Below are 20,950 nucleotides of genomic sequence, written 5' to 3'. Positions count from 1 at the left end.
CCCAACATTTTTTGATGCATCGCTGCAATGCTGTGCATTCTCTTTCGTGGCTTCTTCTGCCAGTACATTCTGTAATCAGTGTAGCACTGTTGGCTGTACTAGCAGCCTTCCAGAAATATGTTCTTTGAATGCTAGTCGAGGACTGCCTCATGGGCTGTCATGTTGTTCCGCATCTTCCATCTCTTCATCAAGAGTCCGTTTGCCTTGGTCCATGTCGTGTCATGCCTCGTCCCCAGTCCGCAGAGCACAAGCATTGTTTTTCCACAGACCTGAGAGTTGCCAGAAAATAAAAATATGTTCAGTCAAACCCGGCAAACCCATTGATTCCGTTTTCAATGCCATATACATGCGAGCCAGAACGTCTCGTATCTGGAGACTGCGCCGCATCAAAGAGCACACGGCCAGGGGTGCGAGTCCAGTCCGCGCGCAGGATGCCGAGATGTAGTAGAATGCGACCAGAAAGAAGCCCAACCCATTACTCCGAATGCAAGGCCGCCGAGAATCCATTGTCCATTCACATCGTGAATCAAGATGAAATCTACTTGGATTCCTCCTCGCCCTCGCCCAGCATCGCGTTCCGCTTCGCCGCCTGCCTCTCCTGCTTGCGCTCGCGCGCCGCCTTGGTCCTCGCGCGCTTGGCATCCATTTCCTCCTTGATCTGCCTCTCACGCGCCTTCTCCGCCTTGGCCCGGTGAATCTGGGAGATTTGTCAGCACAAACGACAATCTTATAACCAAACCAAGATTGCTCCCCAAAAGAAACGTACGTGCTCAACGAGCGCCCGCTTGTGCTTGAAGGTGTTACCCTTGGCGAGGTGGTACAACTCGTGGTAGAGGTGCTTGTCGATCTTGCCGCTGGCGCGGTACTTGACCAGTAGACGGCGGAGGACGCGCTGGCGGCGCATCCACAGAACTTGCCTGTAGCCCCGTTGTCAGCATATTTACCCCCATCTTCCTTCCACCGAGCCTCTGCATTTTATTTCGTGTGTATTATGTCCTGCTCGGGAACGGAACGGGCGGTACGTACTCGGGCATACGGGCATCTGCGGTACCCTTGCGCTTACCGAAGCCGCGGTGGCGGCCGATGCGGCGGGCGAGGTTCAGCTCGCGGGCGCGCGAGCGCGAGTGCATGGTGACGGGCTTCTTGATGATGAGGCCATCGGCGGCGAGCTTGCGGATCGTCTGCCGTGAGTTGGCGTTGGAGATCTCGCTGACCTCATTGGGATCCAGCCAGATCTTGCGTTGGCCGCAGCCCAGGACGGACGCCGCCAGACGCTTCTGGGTCCTCAGGTTAACCCTGCAGCCGAGAGACAGTCAGCATTTCGAGCTGGAATTGGAATTCGATGTCGGTAGTTTCGGTGTGACACGTCGTCATGGAAATTTTCGTCGGGGCATCTCGGTTTGGATACATTTGGCGCGAATTCAATCGAAAACGTCGCTCCTGAAATTCCTCCTCGACACGAATCAATGGGCGGTGCTCGGGGTACTCACATCTTGACTGATTTGTGCTGTAGATGGTTAGTATGACGAGGTTGTCGATGGATTGGGATTTCCGCTGAGGGGAAGTTCAAACATCAGAATTTCTCGACGGCCAGTTTGTGGGTTTCGCGTGTGGGGCTCGTCGCTGATTGCGATTGGTGAGGGCTCAGCGGGTCACGCACCCTAGCACGTGTTTCTGACCTCACAGGAGAGGTATCCACTTAAACGTCCATCTTGCCTTCCTCGCACCTCAACATTCACGTTGACTCGGGCTCCAATTGCCATGAGAGGATACGCTTCGGCTCAACACCACGAGAATTGGATATACCGCACCATGACAGAGTTGAGCTTTGCGAAATTCCTCTAATCAAGCATGCTTAGGGTAGGGGGCGTATGGAATTCCCAAAACCAGTGACTGGCTCCAAGAAGGAGATGCGCTCTGCTGTCTGAGGCGAACTTGTGTAGCATACATACCATCCCTCACTTCACGAGTCATCGGATCCCATCACGCAAGGTTTACAAATCCGTATCGTAAATTTGACCATCGATTCTCTACTTCCTTTCTCCCCTTTCATAATCTTCCAGCACCCACAAATCTACAGGTACTCAGTCAGCAGCAAAGATATCCGCCCCCACATCAACCTGTCCAACAGCCATAAGCTCCTTCTCATCCTCCACCTCATCATTCGATAATCCCAGCCCGCCCGCACCACCCTCTGCCTCTCTGCGCTCGCGCGCCTGTGCTCCCAGCCTCAGGGCCACGCGCTTAAAGTAGTCCTGCATGCTGCGCTTGACGTTGGGCGGCAGCTCAGAAGCGCCGGCGATCCACTTGTCAAAGACCTTGCTCTCCTCGTCCGCCACCGCAAAGAGTTGCACAAATGCCGCCTCGGCTGCCAGCTTGACAGGGATCACCATGTCCCTCACCGACGCAAAGACAGGCGGCGCCAGCAGGCCCAGGTGCGGCCGCGCGAGCTCCGGATGCGTGCGGGCCAAGGTGCGCACCAGGACGAGCGCAAGACGCCGCGTGTCGGTCGGCCCACCTGGGGGAATAACCTTGGAGAGGGTGGCGAAGATGGGCTTGGTGGCTTCGAACGCCTTGGGTGCGTCGCTCAGGAGGTATTTACCCGTCGCCATGATGAAGTTGTCGGCGATGAAAGTCTTGCGAACCACGTTAGTCTTGGACCACAACCAAAAAAGTGGGGATTTCTTACGTCTTTGCTCTCCATGCCTTGGCAGAGCAGCTCGGGCAGGTCGTCCGCAAGGTGTGAGTCTAGAAGCGTCCCTGGGCTCTCTAAGAGCACTGCGTTCAGCGCCAAGACGCTGGAATGGCTGCAATCCCTCGTCATGACTCGGTTCTTCAGCAGTCCAACTGCAACATCCGCCGAGACGTTCTTAACAAGAGCACCGAACAGCTTAGCGTAGGTGATGGTCATCGCATTGTCGCGCTCATCCGTCTCCGTATCGATCAAGCCCAAGACAGCCGTGCGGGAGCTCTCTCCCATGTTGGCGCCCGCCTTGCTGATGACTTCGTACAGGGCTTTGAGCATTGCCGTTTTGACACCCGCGTCTGTCGTCTTGGATCCGGTGACCAGCTCAGCAATTAGGGGGTCAACTCGTGGCGTATATTTGATGAGCGTGCCCAGCGCCCGGGCAGCTCGGCTCCGAAGGACATCACTAGATGTATCCGCAAGCGACTTCGCAAATGTGCGCTGCAGCTGAGGCAAGAAAGGCTTTAGCGCCGTAGGCATCTTCTCGAGGAGATTGTTGAGGGTGACAAGAATTGCCGATTTGACCTCCGTGGACCGTTCGGAGACGACACGAATGAGCGGGCCCGTAATTTGGGTAACGAACGGCTTGAGGGAGTTCTCGCTGGCCCGGTCGACAATGTCCGAGATTGCCAAAGCAGAGGTAACTCTCTGTTCCGTCGTGCCGTTCATCAGACCTTGCAGGAAAATGGGGAGGATAGCGTTAATGCCCTTCGGAAGCTCGAAACCGGCCAGATTGTGGCCTGCGACGCCGACCTGCAAGAGCGTCTGCCGCGTCGACTGGACGAGGGCCTCCATTTCCTCCTTCTTGAGCCGCTTGGTGAACTCGTTCAGAGCACCCCACGATGCCTTGACGACAGACATATCTCTGTCATCGAACGAAATTAGCAAAGCGCGGATAATATCCTGGTTGTACCTCGAGTAGTCCACATCGGCCGCAGAAAAGAATTTGGCTAGGTGCTGGCCTGTTGCCGCTCGTTTGCGGTGGTCTTCGTGCTTGAGGAGCTGCAGAAGGACGTTCATGACTACGTTGAGGCCATCGTATTCATCGATAGACAGAATGACGGTGTCGAAGGAGTTGTCAAGGTCCTCGCGAAGCGCCTCGTCGGTGCAGTTAACAATGTTGTCCATGAGCGAGTTGACGATGTTGGGTAAGCGGCGGTTCATTGCAGCACCGGCAACCTTGGACAGGGAAGCCAACGCCTTGGCATTGAATGCTGATATGGGAGGCGTGATAAGCGTAGGGATGAGGTTGGGCAATATGATATTGGAGCGAGTGGACTCGGTAAGCAGGGTGAGCAGCGCGGCGAGCGCGTTGTTGGCCTCCTCGTCGGAGCGAAGGAGGTTGAGGAGGTATGGCAATACCTGGTCGACAGCACGCTTGCCGAGAATCTGCTGTAGCGAATCGAAGGCCTCGGCAGCCGCTTCGCGGACATCTGCGTCCGAGTCGGTGAGGGCGGTGCGTACGACTGAAATGAGCGTCTTCTCGTGGTCTTCGAGCGCCTCTTGGGAGGCAGATGATATGAGCTCCTTGAGCGCCAAGCAGATACCTTGCTTGGCGTCCACGTCCCGCGATGTCTGTAGGCCTTCCTCGAGGGTAGGAAGTAGTGTTGCCAAGACGCCATCACCCGCCTTCCTAATGAGCTCGCCCAGGGCATTACTGGCAATGACCTTGTGCTCCATGTTGGAGCTACCGAGCCGTCGAATGATGAGTTGAGTGAGCGTGGGCACAAGCTCCTTGAGGGTGCGCGGGCTATGGACCAACGCCTTCCATACACCGATAGCAGCAGCACGCACCGCGCCGGCGGTGTCGCAGCGGCAGATGTAGAGCGCGGAAAGAATCTTGTTGCGCTTCTCCTCTCCAAGGATCTCGCGGAGAGATGCCCCGGCTTCCTTTGTCGCCTCCTGGTCTTCTTCCTCGCCGGGCTCTGCATTGGCCTTGATGCCGGCCAGGTTGAAGAGCAAGTCGCCAACAAGCTCGACTGAGCTAAGACGGATCCGGTAGCTGTCATCGGCAAGGCCGCGTTCGAGCTCAGGGAGGAGCAAGTCAACTGCACGAACGGCAAAGTTCTTGACCAGCAATCGACCAGCACGCAGCGCCGTTTCCCGAATGGACTCGACGTCATCGGCGAGACCCGACAGGATAGGTGGAATGATCTTGCCAAGGTAGTTGGCGAAGCTGTTGCCGAAGCATACGGGCAAGAATATGAAAAGCGACATGAATCCTTCGCGCACAGCCGGCTTGGCCGACTCGACATTCTGTAGAATAGTCGGGAGTGTCTCCTCCAGCCTTGAAGTACCAAGCCCAGCAAGAACCTCGCTGAGCGCCTGGGCCGAGCCAAGCCTGTCGCCAGCGCCAGTGTCGGATTTGAGTGTTTGCATGAGGCCTGGGATGAGATCCGGCAGAGCGTCCTCGCCCAACTTCTCGACGAGGGATCCAAGAGCGCGGGAGGCTGTGGCCCGGGTGGTTGGAACAGGGTCGACCACGGCCACCTTGAGGCCTGCCACGAGGACTGGCAAATGAGCAACAAGGTCCTTGCGCTCCGTTAGATGCGCTAGACTGCCGATGACTTGGGCCGCCTTGCGCTTCGTATTCGAACGGTCGCCCAAACCGCGCTGCAGGATGCGGCTAACCAGGGCCAGTGACGGGGCGTCGAGATAATGTACGAACTGGACCTTGATGAGCGAGTCCAAGGCATCGTCCGTGTACTTTGTCGGGTCACTGAGCGCTTTGAGGAGGATGTCGACAAGGTTGTGAATTTCGGGATTGTTGATGACCTCGCCGAACCTCTTCAAACTCTTATTGGCAGCGAGCCGCACCTCCTTGTGACTGTCGTTCAGCACTGCCGTCAACGGTGGGATGATTTCCGGCAAGCTCTGCGCGAGCTGCTGGGGGTCAAGGTACGCCATGGCACCGAGCAGGTCGCATGCGCCCTTCTTGCTGCGCCATTGATCGTCGTCAAGCCCATTGAGCAGTGTTGGTAGAATCTGCTTGACGCCAAAGGAGCTCAACTTGGCGAAACACGCCTTCGCAGCTGCCAAAGCAGCATCACGCACATCGGCATTGCCGTCACCAAACCCCGCCAGCAGCTGAGGCACGATCTGAATAACGTACGGCTCAAAAAGCCGGCCAAGGATTGTGGATAGGAGCTCATAGGCAAGCATGGCGGATTCGCGCTGGCGGACCTCCTTTTTGTTCTCTACAGCGCCGTTCAGCGTGACCATTATGCGATATTCCCTCAGGACACTGATGCCTCTACCAAGCACAAGACCAGCCAGGCCGTATGCCGCTCCGCGCTGCTCCGGGTATTTCTTAGACGTCATGAGTATCTCTAGCATCTGGTCAAAGTATTTCGGTGACTTGTCTCCGCATGTACGAACAAGAGGGGGAAGGCACTCGGCAATGGCGTACTGGACCGTTTCGGACGGGGTGCTCAGAGTCGCGAGCAATCGCTCAATGACAACCGGGATCTTCTTGTCCCCCGGCTTCAAGTGCCGCGCTAGGGCGCCATACATGATGATGACGGCCTCATTGACGCGATCGGCCGCTTCCGAGTTCTTGTCAGGCGTCTCCAATGTCTTCTCGAACGTCTTCATCAACCTGTCGAGAATAACTTTGCCATGGACCTCGATCGCTGTGTTTGCTGCCTCGAGCATCTCGGCACGTACAGCAGCGCTTTGATCGCCCAGGGGTCCTTGTTCTATTAGGAAGTTGAAGAAAGGGTCAAGCTGAGAATTTTGCAGATGCGGTGCCAAATTTCTGAAGGCGAGCGCGATTCCGTGTCGAGCCTCCCAGGGGTCGGAGAGGTCCATCTTCTTGGGCATCCCAAACTCATCTAATTGCTGAACTCGTGGCTTGGCCAATTCGATGTACGACGCCCGGAGCTTCTCAAGGACTGACTCAATGACGGGTTTATGGTGGCTCGCAATCTCGGCAAGTGACTTCGCCGCAGCACGACGTAGCTGGGCGTCTTTGCTCTCAAGGTAGGGCAGCATCTTGTGCGCGAGCTCCTCAGAAATCTGGAACTCGCTCTCCTCCCAGATTTCGCGGCCGAGATCCATGTTTTCTTCCTCGTCGTCGTGACATGCGAGCCAGATCTCCTCCGAGACACCAACATCGCTCATATCCACTTCCGCACTGATTGCCTGCAATACCGCAGATCGTACGCTGGCCTGCGGAACAATGGTACCACGAGCTAGAACTCCGACTTCTTCCGGAGTGATGTTTGGAGCAACACAGCGCACTGTGTCGGCGAAGCAGTCCTTGATGATCTTGTAGTGCTGGCCATACTTCTGCATGGATGAGATAAGGGCGGAGAGAACCTTTGCGCGGGGTATTTTCTCGTCAGACAGGGCACCTGAATGGAATGAGAGAAACTCAATGGCAAGAACAAGCTGGGCATCCCGCTCGTCCGCATTGGCAGCGAAGCCGCCCTTCTCAAGCAACAACAAGATCAGGGACAGGAAGTAGATGATCGAGACACTGTCAAACGGGCGCTGTTCGCTGGCAAAGCGCAGGCGGTAGAGCACTCGAGTGACGAGATCGTCAAATGGCTCCTGAGTTAGGTGTTCCGGCAGCGCAGACACGTCGTGAGCGCGGAGTGTGGCGGCCCCGATGAAGGGTCTAATCGACCCCAGCCGTGAGGCGACTTGGTCAGCGCATGAGATGAACGCCATCGGTCCGCTCTCTCCTGTGATCAGGCAGGCACCGGCATCGATGACAGCCAGGATTGCATCGACTGCAGGGCCCATCCAGCGGCTGGCATCGGTTGGTGGCCCGGTTGCGAGAGCTTTGACGATTCCGAACCCTCGTAGCAGCTTGGCCACAATTTGCTGGACATTCCCTCGAATCTCGGCCTCCTTTTTGAGTTGCGCGTTGACCTTGGCCGTCTCATCGGCCGTGAGCTTCTTTTGTGTGCCCTTCTTCTCTGCCAGCTGTGCCCTGAGTTCTTCCTCCCATTTTAGGGTGTCGTAATCCTTGGAATTCTTGTTAGGAACCACATTCTGCTTCTTCGCCAGGACATCCACGAATGCGGTCCCTTCCGGTGTACGGAATATAGCCGCCTCAAGCGGTCCCACGGACTGCACTGCGGCAGTATCGAGATCCTGCTGGATGAGCGCAACGATGCGGGGGGTCATGGACTCAGGGGCGACAAACGCCAGTTCTGCGGCGGCGCTATAAGCGGCAGCTTTGGCAGCATCAGACTAGTCACGTTAGCAGGAGGCCAATGAAGCATGGTAGGATCGTTACCTTTTGCGCAAACCCGGTGCGACCGATTATTTCGTCAATTAGGACCTGTTCGTGTTTTCTTGCTAGCTCACCTGGGTCTAGCTCAGCCTTTAAGCAGAGATCAATCCAGCTCGCTGCAGGGATAAGTTGAGGTTTGGCAAGAACAAGGAGAGAGCACATCTGGAGTTCCATCCGGGTCTGGTCTACCTCTACCTCAATACCCGTCTTTTCCTTGTAGTCTCTATGACTAAGAGAAATTGACTTGAGCACCAAATGCAGGTTCGAGTTGCCTGATTTGGCCACCGCGGCAGCGCTCTCCTTGTCGGCAGACTCTAGGGCTTCCATCCAGTGCCACAGGCCGTTGATAATCTCGGCAGCAACTGAGTGCCCTTCAGAGCCCCTAGATTGAACACAGAGGTCGGATAGTGACTCGAGCGCTTGTCGTCTCACAGATGGCGGCGTCGTAGAAGAGCAGATCAAGTAGATATAAGCATGTGTCCAAGCAACCTTTGCGGCACTCTCGCTTGAGCTGAGAGCGGGAGCAACTGCGGTTAAAGCACGGCAGAGCCACTTGAGGTCATCTTCAAGAAATTTGCTGTATATCCGCGGATTGAGTAAGAAAGATGGTTTCGGCGTTACCGCCAAGCTGTTTTTTTGTATAGACGCCTTCTTCAACAATGCTTGAAGGGATTCGCCCTCAAGCCGGAGGAGAAGCGGCCCGAGACCACAGACGACCAAAGCACCCGTCACCAGTCCATTTTGCGCAGCTGCAACTGGATTGGCAACTACCTCATTGAAGGTGGATAGAAGAGGCGGAAGAACAGCCTCTGCGAGAGCACTGAAGCCCGTAGGTAAAGGTAAGCTTTCTTCTGAATCCTCCCCAAGAGAATGCAGAAGTTCGCCTACGCGAAGTATCCAGGTTCGCCGCACCGGGATCTTCTTGTCGCCTAGCCCCTTGGCATAGACATCTAACAGGGGCTTTGGGGCGTTTCCCATGGAGAGAAGGGGTGTCGCTTTCGAACTCAGGACGAGGGACTCGGCGCTCAAGGCCGCCTCATTTGCTTCCTTGCCTACAATGGCTGGAAGGCCGGCAACAACCTTGTTGGCTATCGCCGTAAAGGGGGGAAGAGCCATCAGCATCTCACAATGAAGGACCCTGTGGTCAGCAGATGCGAGTTTGCCAGATTTGAGGGGCCCGAGCAGCTCGTCTGCAACCTGGTCCAAAATCGAGGAGTCTCGGCAGGTTGAAGCAATCTCGCTGAATGCTTTCACGGCACCGCTCCGAATAACAGGGTTGGACGACTTGATATTGGATAGCAAAGGCTTGACGAATCGCACGCTTAGCGCTTTAGAAAGGTCGAATTGACGTATAGAGCGGATAAGTGGTGTGATGAGGTCATTCAGCACGACTTCAGGGGCTCGCAGCAGACCCTTTTCCAGGGCTGGGAAAACCTCCTTGTCCAAATCCTCCAGAGTCATAAACGCAACGAAGAAATCATGAAGTCCGCCAGCGAGATGTGCCGGGACTGGTGTCCGAGAGCCGACGATTTCGCGTGCGTAAAACGTAGTGTACTGGCCCTTCAGGCCTTCGACGATGGGTTTGGCCTCCGCCTTCCGAGAGCAAACACCTGCTATCGCGCCGAGAAGCACAGCATTTTTAGCGGCGGGTTGGGCTCCCTTAGCGGCGAGAACCTCAACAGCCGTACCGAGCGCCTTTGGATCTGTAGAAGCAAGTTTTCTGAGCCCTCGACGAGTAATCACCAAGGCCGAACTGCCGACAGTAGCCCTCGACGTAGGCCCCAGGCACTTCTCCAGGCAATCGGCGGTCGCCAGCACAGTGTCTTTCCCGAACTTTTCCCACAGGGGCGTCCCCGATAGGTTCTGCATCAGCAGACTGCACCATTCCACCAGAACAAACGCGCTATCGGATGCGATGCCTTGCTTCTGGGTTTCCTGACGGATTGCTACAACAAAGGGGGCGAGAACTTCGGCATCCCCCATCCGGAAAATCGAGACTAGGCATCGCTGCACTGCTAGTCGAGAGGGCCGGTCAGTGTAGTAGGCATGGGTCCAGAACAGGATTTTGAGCAGGCCGCGGATGGACGATTGATCGAGAGCTGGAAAGGCTTAGTTAGCTTGGTATGGACCCAAATCAAAGCAGCACGCTCACCTTTCTGGGAGAACTTCTCGTCAATGGCCCGCAACTGGGCAATCCTGGCCGCTGTCGACGACGACGTGAGCGCTGTCCTGGCCTCCCCGAGGTCCAGGCTGTCCGACGTGGCGTTGACGGGTGCTTCAGTCATGTTTGCTGCAATTCCTGTATTGGGTCGTATAATGACATGGTCAGGCGGCAAAACCTGCAGCCGTTATACTGTGCACCCGTGTATTTGGCCGTGATGGGTTTGTTGGAGTTGATTTTCGGCGACGACTCACAATTCAACGAAGTGGGGTGAGGCTGCGGTGTCGCTAATTCGACTGTGCGCCAGGCTCGGCAACTCCAGTGTTAGGGGTCCCACAGAAGGTCTTCCCCTCCATGACAGCTTCTGTGGAACCAATCCACAGCAGGAACGACCGCTATAGGTCGGACGCAGGGGCCATGAGAAGCCCACACCTGCAGGTAAACGGCCAGACGGCCTAAAACCGAAACCACCTCCACTAACATCGACAGAGCAGTTGTGACTCCATGGACCCGAATTTTTGGGTTGCCCAAAGGCCTGGAGGTCAGGTTCTGCACCGCGCAGACGTTTAAACAGTGATTCGATTCCATCGTCAAGTTATCAGGGAATTGCTACACTTCATACCTCCATGGCTGGCAAAAAGAAATCGAAAAAGCCCGCTGCGAACCCAGCGCGCGGGTTTGCTACTACCTCGATCGCATCAAAGCCCCGAGTCGATACCGCCGAAGCCACGGGCGAAAACACCCCGGCCAGCAAGCCTGATGATTCAGCCGCCCCGCCAACAAATGATGCACCGCAAACCAGCGCCGCGACCAAGAGAGAGGACAAAGCAACAACCAAGCAGTTGAGCCCTGAAGAATTCGAGAAACAACTTCAAGAATCGGAGCTGCAGCTCCTGGTAGAAAAGTACGCGCAAAAAGTGAGGCGGGATGCGCAGCGGCAGAAAACACGACTCGAAACGGACCGGCGTCTCCTTCGGGGCCAGGCCGAGACGATCAACACCAAGAAATGGCTACCTCAAGAGTTAATGGACTATGTTTTGGGGCTTATCCAAGCAGAAGGGCGGTTTGCAGCTTCCAACGTCTCCTCCGAGGGCGGCACTAGTAGGCTGCCGCCCGAAGAAGACCTCATCATCAAGCTGTGGACATTGCAGTTGACACTGGAGAGCGCCGACTTCCCGGAAGAGAAGGTCCAGCCAGCACTACAGTTCGTGCTGGATATTGCACCTAATATCCCCAACAATAGCAAGGGCGAGTCCATATGGGGTCTTGAGGAGGCACTCGACTGGTTTGCAAGGGAATGTGCCAGGGAAGAACTTCCGGACTACACAGGCCGCAAGACAGCCTCCAAGTCGCAAACAGGTATGGCATGTCCCATTGAATGTTCCACAGATTATGCTTACGATCTCAGACTCCTCGGCAGAAACGCCTCTGGCTTCAGGGGAAACTACACCTCTCGGGATTGACCTGGGATTTGGGACAAAGTTGAAGAATGGAGCGCTCAACCGGTCGCGCCAGGCGTCGCCCAAACGGCCCACCGTGACATACGACGAGGACATTGAACCTGACCAACTGATGCCGTTATATCTTGAGACCAAGGCGAAGTTGTTCTCCATCCAGCGACCACGGCAAGATGCTCCGAGGGGTGGTGTTGCAAGGAAGAAAACCGAGAGGTCGAATGACCCGGAAGAGGAGCTCCTGCTTGCAAAGCTCGAACGCATTGAGAAGGATGTCTTATTCGACAAATATGTTGCGGAGCAAAACTGGAAAGCGCAGCGTATTATTCTGGAAAAGGAGTATGCCGCAGCCAAGGCTGAGGAGAAAAAGAATAAGGAGGTGGCATCGGAAGAACCTCTTCCTGCGCCAAATGACTCGAACGATGTCAATGAGGAAGCTGAGCGCATTGCGGCAGAGGTTCTGGCCGAAGAGGATGACGACGGCACTTTAGCCGATCTATTCTCAAGCCTGCCCGTTAGTGAGGTTGATCCGCTCACTGGCAGGACCAACACCGTCATGAATGGCACGGATGGCAAGAAGGTCACCATACGTGATTTCGGAAAATGGACTGGAGTGAGCCCAATGCGGGCCCTGGAAGAGGCGTGCCGCGCAAGGTGATTAGGCTCTGCTTACCCTGTGTTCGGATTGCGCTGACGAGATCTACATACAGGGACTCATCCGCAAGGATATCGTACCATACGGTATCTGACGTTTCGTTCGCGAGTAGACATGCCGTTAAAGTCGTGTGGTCGAAGGCGCAGGACATTCCTGCTCCTCCTGACATTCCGGAGCTTGAATTTCATGTGTCACCCACCCAGTTCGTCTCCAAAATGAGTTCCATCGCAACTCCGGACGCGAGGCAGTCCGAGGCATACATTGCCACCGCTGCCCTGTTCTGCATATTTGGGTCGTCGGCCAAAGAGGAGAAGGTAGCAATGAGGCTGCCACCTGCCTGGAAGGATCTATGGTCCGAGTTTGCAGGGGCAAAGAAAAACAAGGCCGACGAATTGGACCGAGAGGTTTTGAGACGTCTCCGTGGCCTTGTGCAGAAGAGAATGGAGCAAGAACTTGAAGAGGGTGTTCTAGTACAGGGTTTCAAGGGGCGAGGGCAGGCAAAGAACTTGACAGACTCGGATCAGTCAGACCATGAGCGAGCCAAGCGGCAGCCCTATGGGCCAGAGTATTACCAGAATATCTGGTTGCAGAAAGCGAGCTCACCTAGGTTTCAGCAGATGCTGGTAAGTCAACATCCGGCGGGCAACCAGTATGTGGCCGTTTCTGAACCCCAATAGGCCTCGCGCATGCAACTCCCAATGTGGCAATTCCGGCAACAGGTCGTCGAGACCGTCGAGCGGGAACAGGTGGTCATTATCTGCGGCGAGACCGGATGGCATGTACCCTTTTTGTCCCATGCTACCCCCTGAATTACAGCTAACACACACGCAGTGGAAAGAGCACCCAGGTGCCGTCATTCCTCCTCGAGCACCAGCTGCTTCAGGGTAAACCGTGCAAGATATACTGCACAGAGCCGCGACGCATCTCTGCTATTTCGTTGGCAAAACGCGTCAGCGAGGAGCTCGGCGAGGGTAAAGGGGATCTCGGGACAAGTCGATCATTGGTGGGGTATTCGATCCGGCTAGAGGCGAGCACATCCCGGGAAACCCGCCTCGTCTATGCCACGACCGGTATTGTGATGAGAATGCTGGAGGGGTCCAACGACTTGCAGGAGATCACTCATCTGGTCCTCGACGAAGTCCACGAACGCTCAATCGACAGCGATTTCCTGCTGATTGTCTTGAAAAAGCTGTTAGCACGGAGGAAGGACCTCAAGGTCGTGCTCATGTCTGCCACTGTTGATGCAGAACGGTTTTCCAAGTATCTCGGCGGTGCTCCTGTCCTGACAGTCCCTGGTCGGACGTTCCCGGTTCGCGTCGCCTATCTTGAAGACGCGGTAGAACTGACTGGGTACACGGTTGATCAGCGGAGCCAAGAGAAGCTCACCGAGCTGGACGACGATGTGGAGCCAGAGCCGGATGCTTCGTCGAAACCAGAGCTGATCAAGGAGTTGAGACAGTACTCCCCGCGGACACGAAGCACTCTCTCCCAGATGGACGAGTACCGGATTGACTATGATCTAATCGTCCAGCTCATCTCGAAAATTGCGGTTGATCCGGATTATATCTCCTACAGCAAGGCAGTCTTGGTATTTCTACCGGGCATTGCTGAGATACGAACGCTGAACGACATGTTGCTGGGCGACAAGTTTTTCGCCGACAACTGGCTCGTGTACCCACTGCACTCTACCATCGCCACCGAGGAACAGGAGGCAGCCTTTCTCATCCCGCCGCCGGGGATGCGCAAAATCGTGCTGGCCACCAACATTGCCGAAACCGGCATTACCATCCCTGATGTAACATGTGTCATCGACACGGGCAAGCATCGAGAGATGCGGTTCGACGAGCGGCGGCAGCTGTCTCGACTCATCGACACTTTTATTTCCCGTGCAAACGCTAAGCAGCGCCGCGGTCGTGCCGGGCGTGTCCAAGAGGGCCTTTGTTTTCACCTCTTCACCAAGTACCGGCACGACAATCTCATGAATGATCAGCAGACACCCGAGATGCTGCGTTTGTCTTTGCAAGACCTGGCTATCCGGGTCAAAATCTGCAAGATTGGTGGCATCGAGGAGACGCTGAGCCAGGCGCTAGATCCACCATCAACAAAGAACATTCGCCGGGCTATCGATGCGCTGGTTGATGTCCGCGCTTTAACGGCGACCTCGGAGGAGCTGACACCTCTTGGTATCCAACTTGCCCGTCTACCACTTGACGTCTTCCTCGGCAAACTTATCCTTCTTGGGGCCGTGTTCAAGTGTCTTGACATGGCCATCACCGTGGCGGCTATCTTGTCCTCCAAGTCGCCGTTTGTCGCGCCCTTTGGCCAACGCAACCAAGCGGATTCGGTCCGCAGAGGCTTCCGCAAGGGTGACTCGGACCTCTTGACGGTTTACAATGCCTACTCAGCCTGGAAGCGAGTCTGCCAGTCGGCAACAGGGGGCGGTGCCGAGTTCCAGTTCTGCCGAAAGAACTTTCTCTCTCCACAGACGCTAGCGAATATTGAGGACCTCAAAGGCCAGCTTCTGGTTGCAGTAGCCGACTCCAACTTCCTGCAGCTCACCACAGAGGAGCGGCAGACCCTCAATCGCCTGCGCTTCAGCGGCGGCAGGCGACGCCGTCAAGCCTTCTTTGAAGTCCCCAAGCGCGTCAACATCAACAGCGAAAACGAAATCGTCGCCCAGTCGGTCATTGCCTGGAGTTTCTACCCCAAGCTCCTCGTCCGCGACATCGGCAGCAAAGGGTATCGCAACGTGGGCAACAACCAGTCCATCAGCCTGCATCCGAGCAGTGTGAACAAGGGGTTCACTGATCTGCGATGGCTCAGCTACTACCACATCATGCAGTCCAAGGCGTAAGTCATTCCCCCCTTTTCTCACTCCCCTCCCGCGACTAACCACGCCGTGCAGGTTCTATAATGCCCACGAAACAACTGCCGTCGACCCCTTTGCCATTGCGCTCCTCTGCGGCGATGTCCGCGCCGACATGTACTCGGGCGTGTTTGTGCTTGACGGGAACCGCGTCCGGTTTGCGATGCCTGACTGGAAGACGATGCTGGTGATGAAGGTGCTCAGGGCGCGACTCCGTGAGATGCTGAACCGTAATTTTAAGAGTCCTGGAAAGCTGCCTACGGCGCAGCATGAGAAGTGGCTGGATGCGTGGCAGAGGATATTCACGCTTGCGCAGGAGACTGCTAGTAAGGCTAGGGAGAAGGCGGCGGCTTAGATGAATGGCCCGGGGGGGATTCAGGGTCTCGCGGGATGGAGCTCGGGCTGCGTCGGCGTGAGCTGTGACACTTGCTTACTGTACATAGAGCCCGGGACACTATGATAAGTCAATGGTAGACTTGCCCAGGGAAACGAGCTACCTAAGACTTGTGTCCAGTCGCACTGATCTGGCCTGCGTGTACTCCTATTGTCGCGGTCTCACGACGCCTGCGACGAGGATTTCAGTCCAATACAGAGAACGGTTGTGCAGGTACTCTCCGGTACCTGAGTTTTGAGTGGCAAGTCCACGTGTCGGCGCATCATCAGCCAGCCACCTGCTTTAATGTCAGAAGGCTTGGCAACCCTTCTTCGTCCAAGACATGGACTCAGCTCTTGGCGTCACCGGATCACGGAATCATCTGGCGATCTCCCGACCCGACTCTTTCCAATTCCCGGCGCAGCGCCGCTTCACCCACCCACCCTCGAAGTTCAGCTTTACACCGATATTTCAACCAACCACCTCGAACCAACCACCTTAACCATCGCATTCGCCGCGTTTTCTAGTTGCGATCTTTTCGCCTGCCATCCCGTCGAGATAAGGTATCCAGTCCCCAGCGTACATACCAGGCACCAAACATCTCTGTCCCAAATCCTCAAATCCCCGCACCAGCTCGCTCCATACTGCTGGTACTCAGAGAAGGGACAAGCAAAACCAGCAAAGAACCCGAGGAAAATGCCGACCGCCGACGCGCCCAAGCTCCAACCGCCCATGGAGGCCGCCAACAACTTGAATCCCGACTCCGACCCCGCATTCTCCCAGGTCGGCGCTGGTGCGGGTGCGCAGGGCACAGAGAGGATTGTCACGAAGCAGCCGGTGAGTGATTCATCCTTCTCCTCATATAATATTTATTTCCTCCGACTCCTTTGTGTTTGCTGTTTTCCTTCACCATGAATTTGCTACTACATGTAATGGTTACTGCAACCCGTGGCTACATGTACAGTACATGTCCTTCCTATTTTACCTACCTTATCATGAGCATGAGATATTTCCAGTAGTCATCATGGATATGTCTGTCCGAGTCTGTGATTGTACAGTGGCTGGCTGACCGCTTGCGCAATTTGAACCTAACATTTGACTGATGAAAAAAAACAGAAAGCTGAGCCCCTCCCGACCATGAACATCGACGAGCATGAGCTGGGCCTCCGCGGCGGGCGGTTCATGCTGGGCTGCACGTGCTGTGACGGGATGTGCTCGTTTCATAAGGGCTGTTGCTAGACATGACTCTACTAGTAGTTGAGGCCTTAAGGGTACTACCACCGAGTAGTAGTACGACATTACTTAGGGGGGTAGGGTACATAAGGGGGCGTGCTTCTGTGGTGCAGTGGTTATGGGCCGGAAGGGCCCGGGTCACGGTCCTTTGCCTGTTTACTGTTGAGGTGGAGGCCGAGGGTGATGTTTGCTTTTGATATACCATTACTTCGTGTTGATGTATGGAGTTCAGTTGTGGGTTGGAATTCGAGTGAGATCTGCCAGGGCAGCGAGTGGTGTGTATAGGTGCCTGGTGGTGGTCATGGAGGACAGATGCAGAGCGGGCCTGCGATTTGATATATTGGCGATCGTTGTCATGAAATCTGAGCTTGAGCGGTAATATACAGATGGCTTAACACTGGCATCGGGTGTCTCCAGTCCTGTCTGGCATGTACAATTTGAGGGAACGGTGCGGTTGGAGCTTGTGACGGATCAGCGTTGAGAAGTTGAGGCTGAGACACGTTCGGCGGCTCATTACTGAGCTGGCACGCTATGGCAACTTCCCGGTTGCTCAAGTGCAGCAGCGGCTAGCTGCCATTGCAGGATGTTCAACTTCCGGGCCCTGATGCAAACCGCCGGTGTTGCCGGAAAGTTTGGGATCGGTTGTCCAACAGGGATCCTGCGCTGCTTCATCCTTCAGGGTCCACGGTCTGGGTCCTGGATATGGTCGCGGCCTTGGTCGTTGGGGAAGCACCACTTCGATGTTGGTCTTGGGTATGGTCTTCACCTCATGACCCCATTCTTCTGATTGTGGCGCCAAGGGCTCAGCGACAGGCCGCGGCGGCAATGAGTTCTTTGGTGGTCGGCCTCGTTTGCGCTTCCTGGAGCGTTCCTCGTCTGTGATGGGATTCTGTTGCTCGTACTCATATGCGGGTTGGGATCGGCTTGGACAGAATGCATACCGAAAGAATCGAACTGAGGGCCTTCCGCTTCCGTTATTACGACAGTAGTTCCGGGATCCTTATTATCTCGCTCCCAGCCGGCATTCATGAGCAATTCCATGCGACACTATTTTACGAGTTTGTCGGGCAGGTTCGCGATATGGGTTTGGAAAGGAGTTGGATGAATATCGCCAGTGAAACACTTTCAGCACAGGATTATTCTGGATGGAGGGGCAAAGAGGGCGATTCAAATACAGAAAGAATCGAACTGAGGGCCTCTCTGGTATATCGCGGTCACATTCTCTTTCCACTCCGCTACACTACACTACCCGTGGGGGGTTGAAAGTAGGAAGGGGGACTTGACTTATAACCCACAGGCGCTGGGCACACCCACAGTTTCAAGTATTGAAGTACATACTCAGCTTGCCATGTATACACCGCAGTGTTTCACTTCAGGTTATCATTACCTGAAAAGGGGATCATGAACCGAGCGTTGGTTCGTTGGTTAAACCTGTAGGCCTTGTCAAGAGATCCCAGTATGGACGCGACGCCGCGGGCCGCCACTCGGCCATAACTTAAAGAATACCGGCTTCTGGAATACATATATACACGCCGGGCTCCCTGGGAATCTTCACAAGAACAAGCTACCACCCGGGACACAACCCCCAACCGTCATCCGATTCATCATGCTATCTATACATCTGCCGGCAACTGCCCGCTAGTCGCCCAGTACACATTGTAATTAAACCCCTGCGCATCATAAAACGGGCCCAGCTCAACCGATTTGCCATCCGCGGTAGCAGTAAACGCCAGACTACCCGTACTCTTCCGGCGCAACGAACCCAACGCGAGCGTCGGCATCGAGGACAACGAAGTGCTGCCATAGTTGCCGGAGAGAATCACGGGACCGTAAGCGACAGCCGCGACGCTGGGTTTGTCGTTGGCTGGCACAATCCGTAGCTTCATCTGCAGTCGGATTTCAACCTTGTCTCCCGATTGCCAGACCCTCTTGACAGAGGCATATGACCCCGGTGTTGTGCTGATGCTTTGGACTTTCTCGCCGTTGACGCTGACTTCTGCTTTGGGAGTCCACGACGGGATCCGGATGCGCAACGTCCACTCGTCGCCTCCGCTCCGTCCGCCCTGGATGGTTAGCAGGATCTTACCGTCAATCGGGAATGCCGTGGTTTGCTGAACCGTGATATTGCGCTGCGACCACTTCAGGACTGAGGGTGTGAACAAATTAACGAACAACGTCGAATCGTCGTGGAAATAGATGGAATCCATCAGCTTGGTGTTGGTCTCGATCCCTGTGCCCTGACAGCACCAAAAGGAGTTGTAATCGGTGCTCCAGGTGCCGCCTCCCCACGCTGGGCCAACACCACGGCGGCCGCCCGGGTTCAGCGGGGTGAAGTAGGTGATGTGACCGTGGCTATCGGCTTGGTTCTGCTGGCCAAGGAGGTGGTTTAGCAGCGCTTGCTCGTAATAGTCGAAATAGGCCGTGCTGCCCGGGTCCATCCTCCACAGCTCCCGAGTCAGCTTCAGCATGTTGTAGGTGTTGCACCCCTCGGCGGTATCCTTGTTCAGATATTGAGCAATGGCATTTGGCGGACGGAAGTGCTCTGCCTGGCTGTTCCCGCCAATGGCATAGGTATGGGCGCCAACTGTGATGTTCCAGGCATTTTTGGCAATATCTCTGTAGCGGGTAGTCCCCGTTGCAAAGAATTCGCGCGCAGCGCCTATCCACTTAGGCACCTGAGTGTTTGCGTGAAGGCCGTTGAGCTGGTCCCGGCCAGATGCCAGCGGGTTGAACACAGCCGCATGGTCAAACCTCTGCGCGGCGGTAAGCCAGCGCTTGTCGCCCGTCTCGAGGTAAATCTCTGTGAGGACATCGTTCATACCGCCAAACTCGGTGCCCAGCATGGCTTGCATCTGGTCGTAGCTGAGCCGACTGGTGCGAGAGTCAACCCACCCGGCAAGCGCGAGCAGGACGTCACGCGCTTTATTGTCTCCGACGTGGCGCCAAACGTCGAGCAACCCGGCCATGGTCTTGTGGATCGCATAGTATGGGACGTTGCCGTTGCTGAGCCTCCGGGCTTCCAGGGCGGTGAACTCGGACTCAGGAAAGCCTGAGAGGTATCCGGCTCCAAAACCGGCGGCAGCGTTATTCGCCTGGCATTTGGCAAGTTCAGCCACAAAGTATGTTGCTCGGTTGCGGCACTCGACATCGCCGAGGGTGGAATAGCATTGAGCCCACGCCGTGAGAAAGTGTCCTTGGGCATGGGTGCGGAAGGGGAAGTTGGGGGCATCCCACCCGCCATTTGCCGTGGCTCCTTTGGTTGACAAACGGTGGTTGGCCCTGAAGTTGTAGAGCAGTCGTTCTACATCTACCCACTTCAGATAATTGACGGTGCGGTTTTGGTTGGCCATCCACCGACTCTCAGTCAGCGAGACCGAGGACATACCAAACGGGTACGCGGACACTCCAGCTTCTCTCTGGGCTGGCAGCGCGGACTGGCTTGCGACGGGCAATGCCATCCCGGCAAGGCTCAAGGTTAAGATGGTCCAGGACCACATCGTGTTCTGGTGTTTGAATTTCTTGCTGTTGATGACGGCGCACCTGCTAGTTCTTCAGGACACGGGTTGACGAACTGCTGCAGAAGAGTGAGGTTGTCCAGGAGGTACGGGTACATAAGAACGAGAAGCAGACAAGGAGATGGAGCGAGGATAATGTAATCCCTCTGGGAAGAAGCAAACCGGTTGGCATGAAGCTCAACGCACATGGTGAATCGAGATTGGTGGACAAACAATGAAGTTCTGTAGCAGCCTAGCTCGAGGCGCATCTCGAGGGGTAATAACCAAGAATAAGCCGAGGCATGGATCTACGCGGCGTCGTTCCTGCTGGTGTTCGGATACAACAATAGGTCCATATACACTCCTGGACAGTCGAGATCTGAGGGCACACTTAGCGCGGTCAATTCATCCGGTCCGTAGAATCGACGTCCTCCAAATCGACTCTGATGTAACCGGACACGGCTGTGACAGCGGTAGCACCGGCCTTTAGGCGCGCCAATCCCCTTCCCCGCAGAACTGCATCTTTGACCACCGGTCTATATCCACTCGTTCAGTAAGTCAAGGTAGTGGCCGAATAGGCGCGGTTATTGGATCTTTCCCATGGGGAATGAATTCTGAGAGAGGATGCCGGACACGAGGTCTGCAGTCAGTTGTGAAATGTTCCGGATCCCGGAATCAAGCCCTCCTTTGGGGATATTCATCAAGTTCTCGCAATGCAGATAG

At 55.5% G+C, this 20,950-nt stretch overlaps 5 protein-coding genes across 5 annotated transcripts; 2 read left to right on the top strand and 3 right to left on the bottom strand.

The window, feature by feature from the left end:
• Positions 1-538: 538 nt before the first annotated feature.
• Positions 539-1,763, bottom strand: N656DRAFT_789165 (uncharacterized protein; the record flags this gene model as incomplete). Its single annotated transcript, XM_064816758.1, has 5 exons — positions 539-697; positions 767-917; positions 1,027-1,296; positions 1,491-1,507; positions 1,728-1,763. The coding sequence occupies 5 exons, from the start codon at positions 1,761-1,763 to the stop codon at positions 539-541; spliced, it is 633 nt and encodes a 210-aa protein (XP_064670630.1).
• N656DRAFT_730500 (ARM repeat-containing protein) lies at positions 1,739-10,400 on the bottom strand. Its single transcript, XM_064812626.1, has 4 exons — positions 10,144-10,400; positions 7,995-10,090; positions 2,690-7,948; positions 1,739-2,636 (listed from the first exon to the last, which is right to left on the bottom strand). Exons 1-4 carry the CDS (start codon positions 10,274-10,276, stop codon positions 2,085-2,087), a joined length of 8,040 nt encoding a protein of 2,679 aa, XP_064670629.1. The 5' UTR covers positions 10,277-10,400; the 3' UTR covers positions 1,739-2,084.
• Positions 10,401-10,778: 378 nt separating this feature from the next.
• On the top strand, positions 10,779-15,482 carry N656DRAFT_708504 (P-loop containing nucleoside triphosphate hydrolase protein; the record flags this gene model as incomplete). Its single annotated transcript, XM_064811509.1, has 6 exons — positions 10,779-11,511; positions 11,573-12,260; positions 12,317-12,884; positions 12,939-13,051; positions 13,093-15,111; positions 15,167-15,482. The coding sequence occupies 6 exons, from the start codon at positions 10,779-10,781 to the stop codon at positions 15,480-15,482; spliced, it is 4,437 nt and encodes a 1,478-aa protein (XP_064670628.1).
• A 714-nt stretch (positions 15,483-16,196) lies between these two features.
• Positions 16,197-16,739, top strand: N656DRAFT_797599 (uncharacterized protein; the record flags this gene model as incomplete). Its single annotated transcript, XM_064817663.1, has 2 exons — positions 16,197-16,337; positions 16,617-16,739. The coding sequence occupies 2 exons, from the start codon at positions 16,197-16,199 to the stop codon at positions 16,737-16,739; spliced, it is 264 nt and encodes an 87-aa protein (XP_064670627.1).
• Positions 16,740-18,171: 1,432 nt separating this feature from the next.
• On the bottom strand, positions 18,172-20,723 carry N656DRAFT_639831 (DUF1680-domain-containing protein). Its single transcript, XM_064810402.1, has 2 exons — positions 20,462-20,723; positions 18,172-20,394 (listed from the first exon to the last, which is right to left on the bottom strand). Exon 2 carries the CDS (start codon positions 20,228-20,230, stop codon positions 18,347-18,349), a length of 1,884 nt encoding a protein of 627 aa, XP_064670626.1. The 5' UTR covers positions 20,231-20,394; positions 20,462-20,723; the 3' UTR covers positions 18,172-18,346.
• Between the last annotated feature and the right edge of the window lie 227 nt (positions 20,724-20,950).

The sequence above is a fragment of the Canariomyces notabilis genome, assembly GCF_033297395.1.
Source record: "Canariomyces notabilis strain CBS 508.74 unplaced genomic scaffold N656scaffold_9, whole genome shotgun sequence".
Classification (NCBI taxonomy): domain Eukaryota; kingdom Fungi; phylum Ascomycota; class Sordariomycetes; order Sordariales; family Chaetomiaceae; genus Canariomyces; species Canariomyces notabilis.
This window is presented reverse-complemented; position numbering and strand designations above follow the sequence as displayed.

What these genes read in the sequence shown, in the direction of transcription:
- N656DRAFT_730500 (XM_064812626.1), bottom strand. Translation starts at nt 10,276, where the DNA reads ATGACTGAAGCACCCGTCAACGCCACGTCGGACAGCCTGGACCTCGGG. An exon ending in CGAGAAGTTCTCCCAGAAAG is followed by an intron (nt 10,091 to 10,143) that starts GTGAGCGTGCTG and finishes AAGCCTTTCCAG; the next exon opens with CTCTCGATCAATCGTCCATC. An exon ending in GCACCGGGTTTGCGCAAAAG is followed by an intron (nt 7,949 to 7,994) that starts GTAACGATCCTA and finishes TAACGTGACTAG; the next exon opens with TCTGATGCTGCCAAAGCTGC.
- N656DRAFT_639831 (XM_064810402.1), bottom strand. Translation starts at nt 20,230, where the DNA reads ATGTGGTCCTGGACCATCTTAACCTTGAGCCTTGCCGGGATGGCATTG.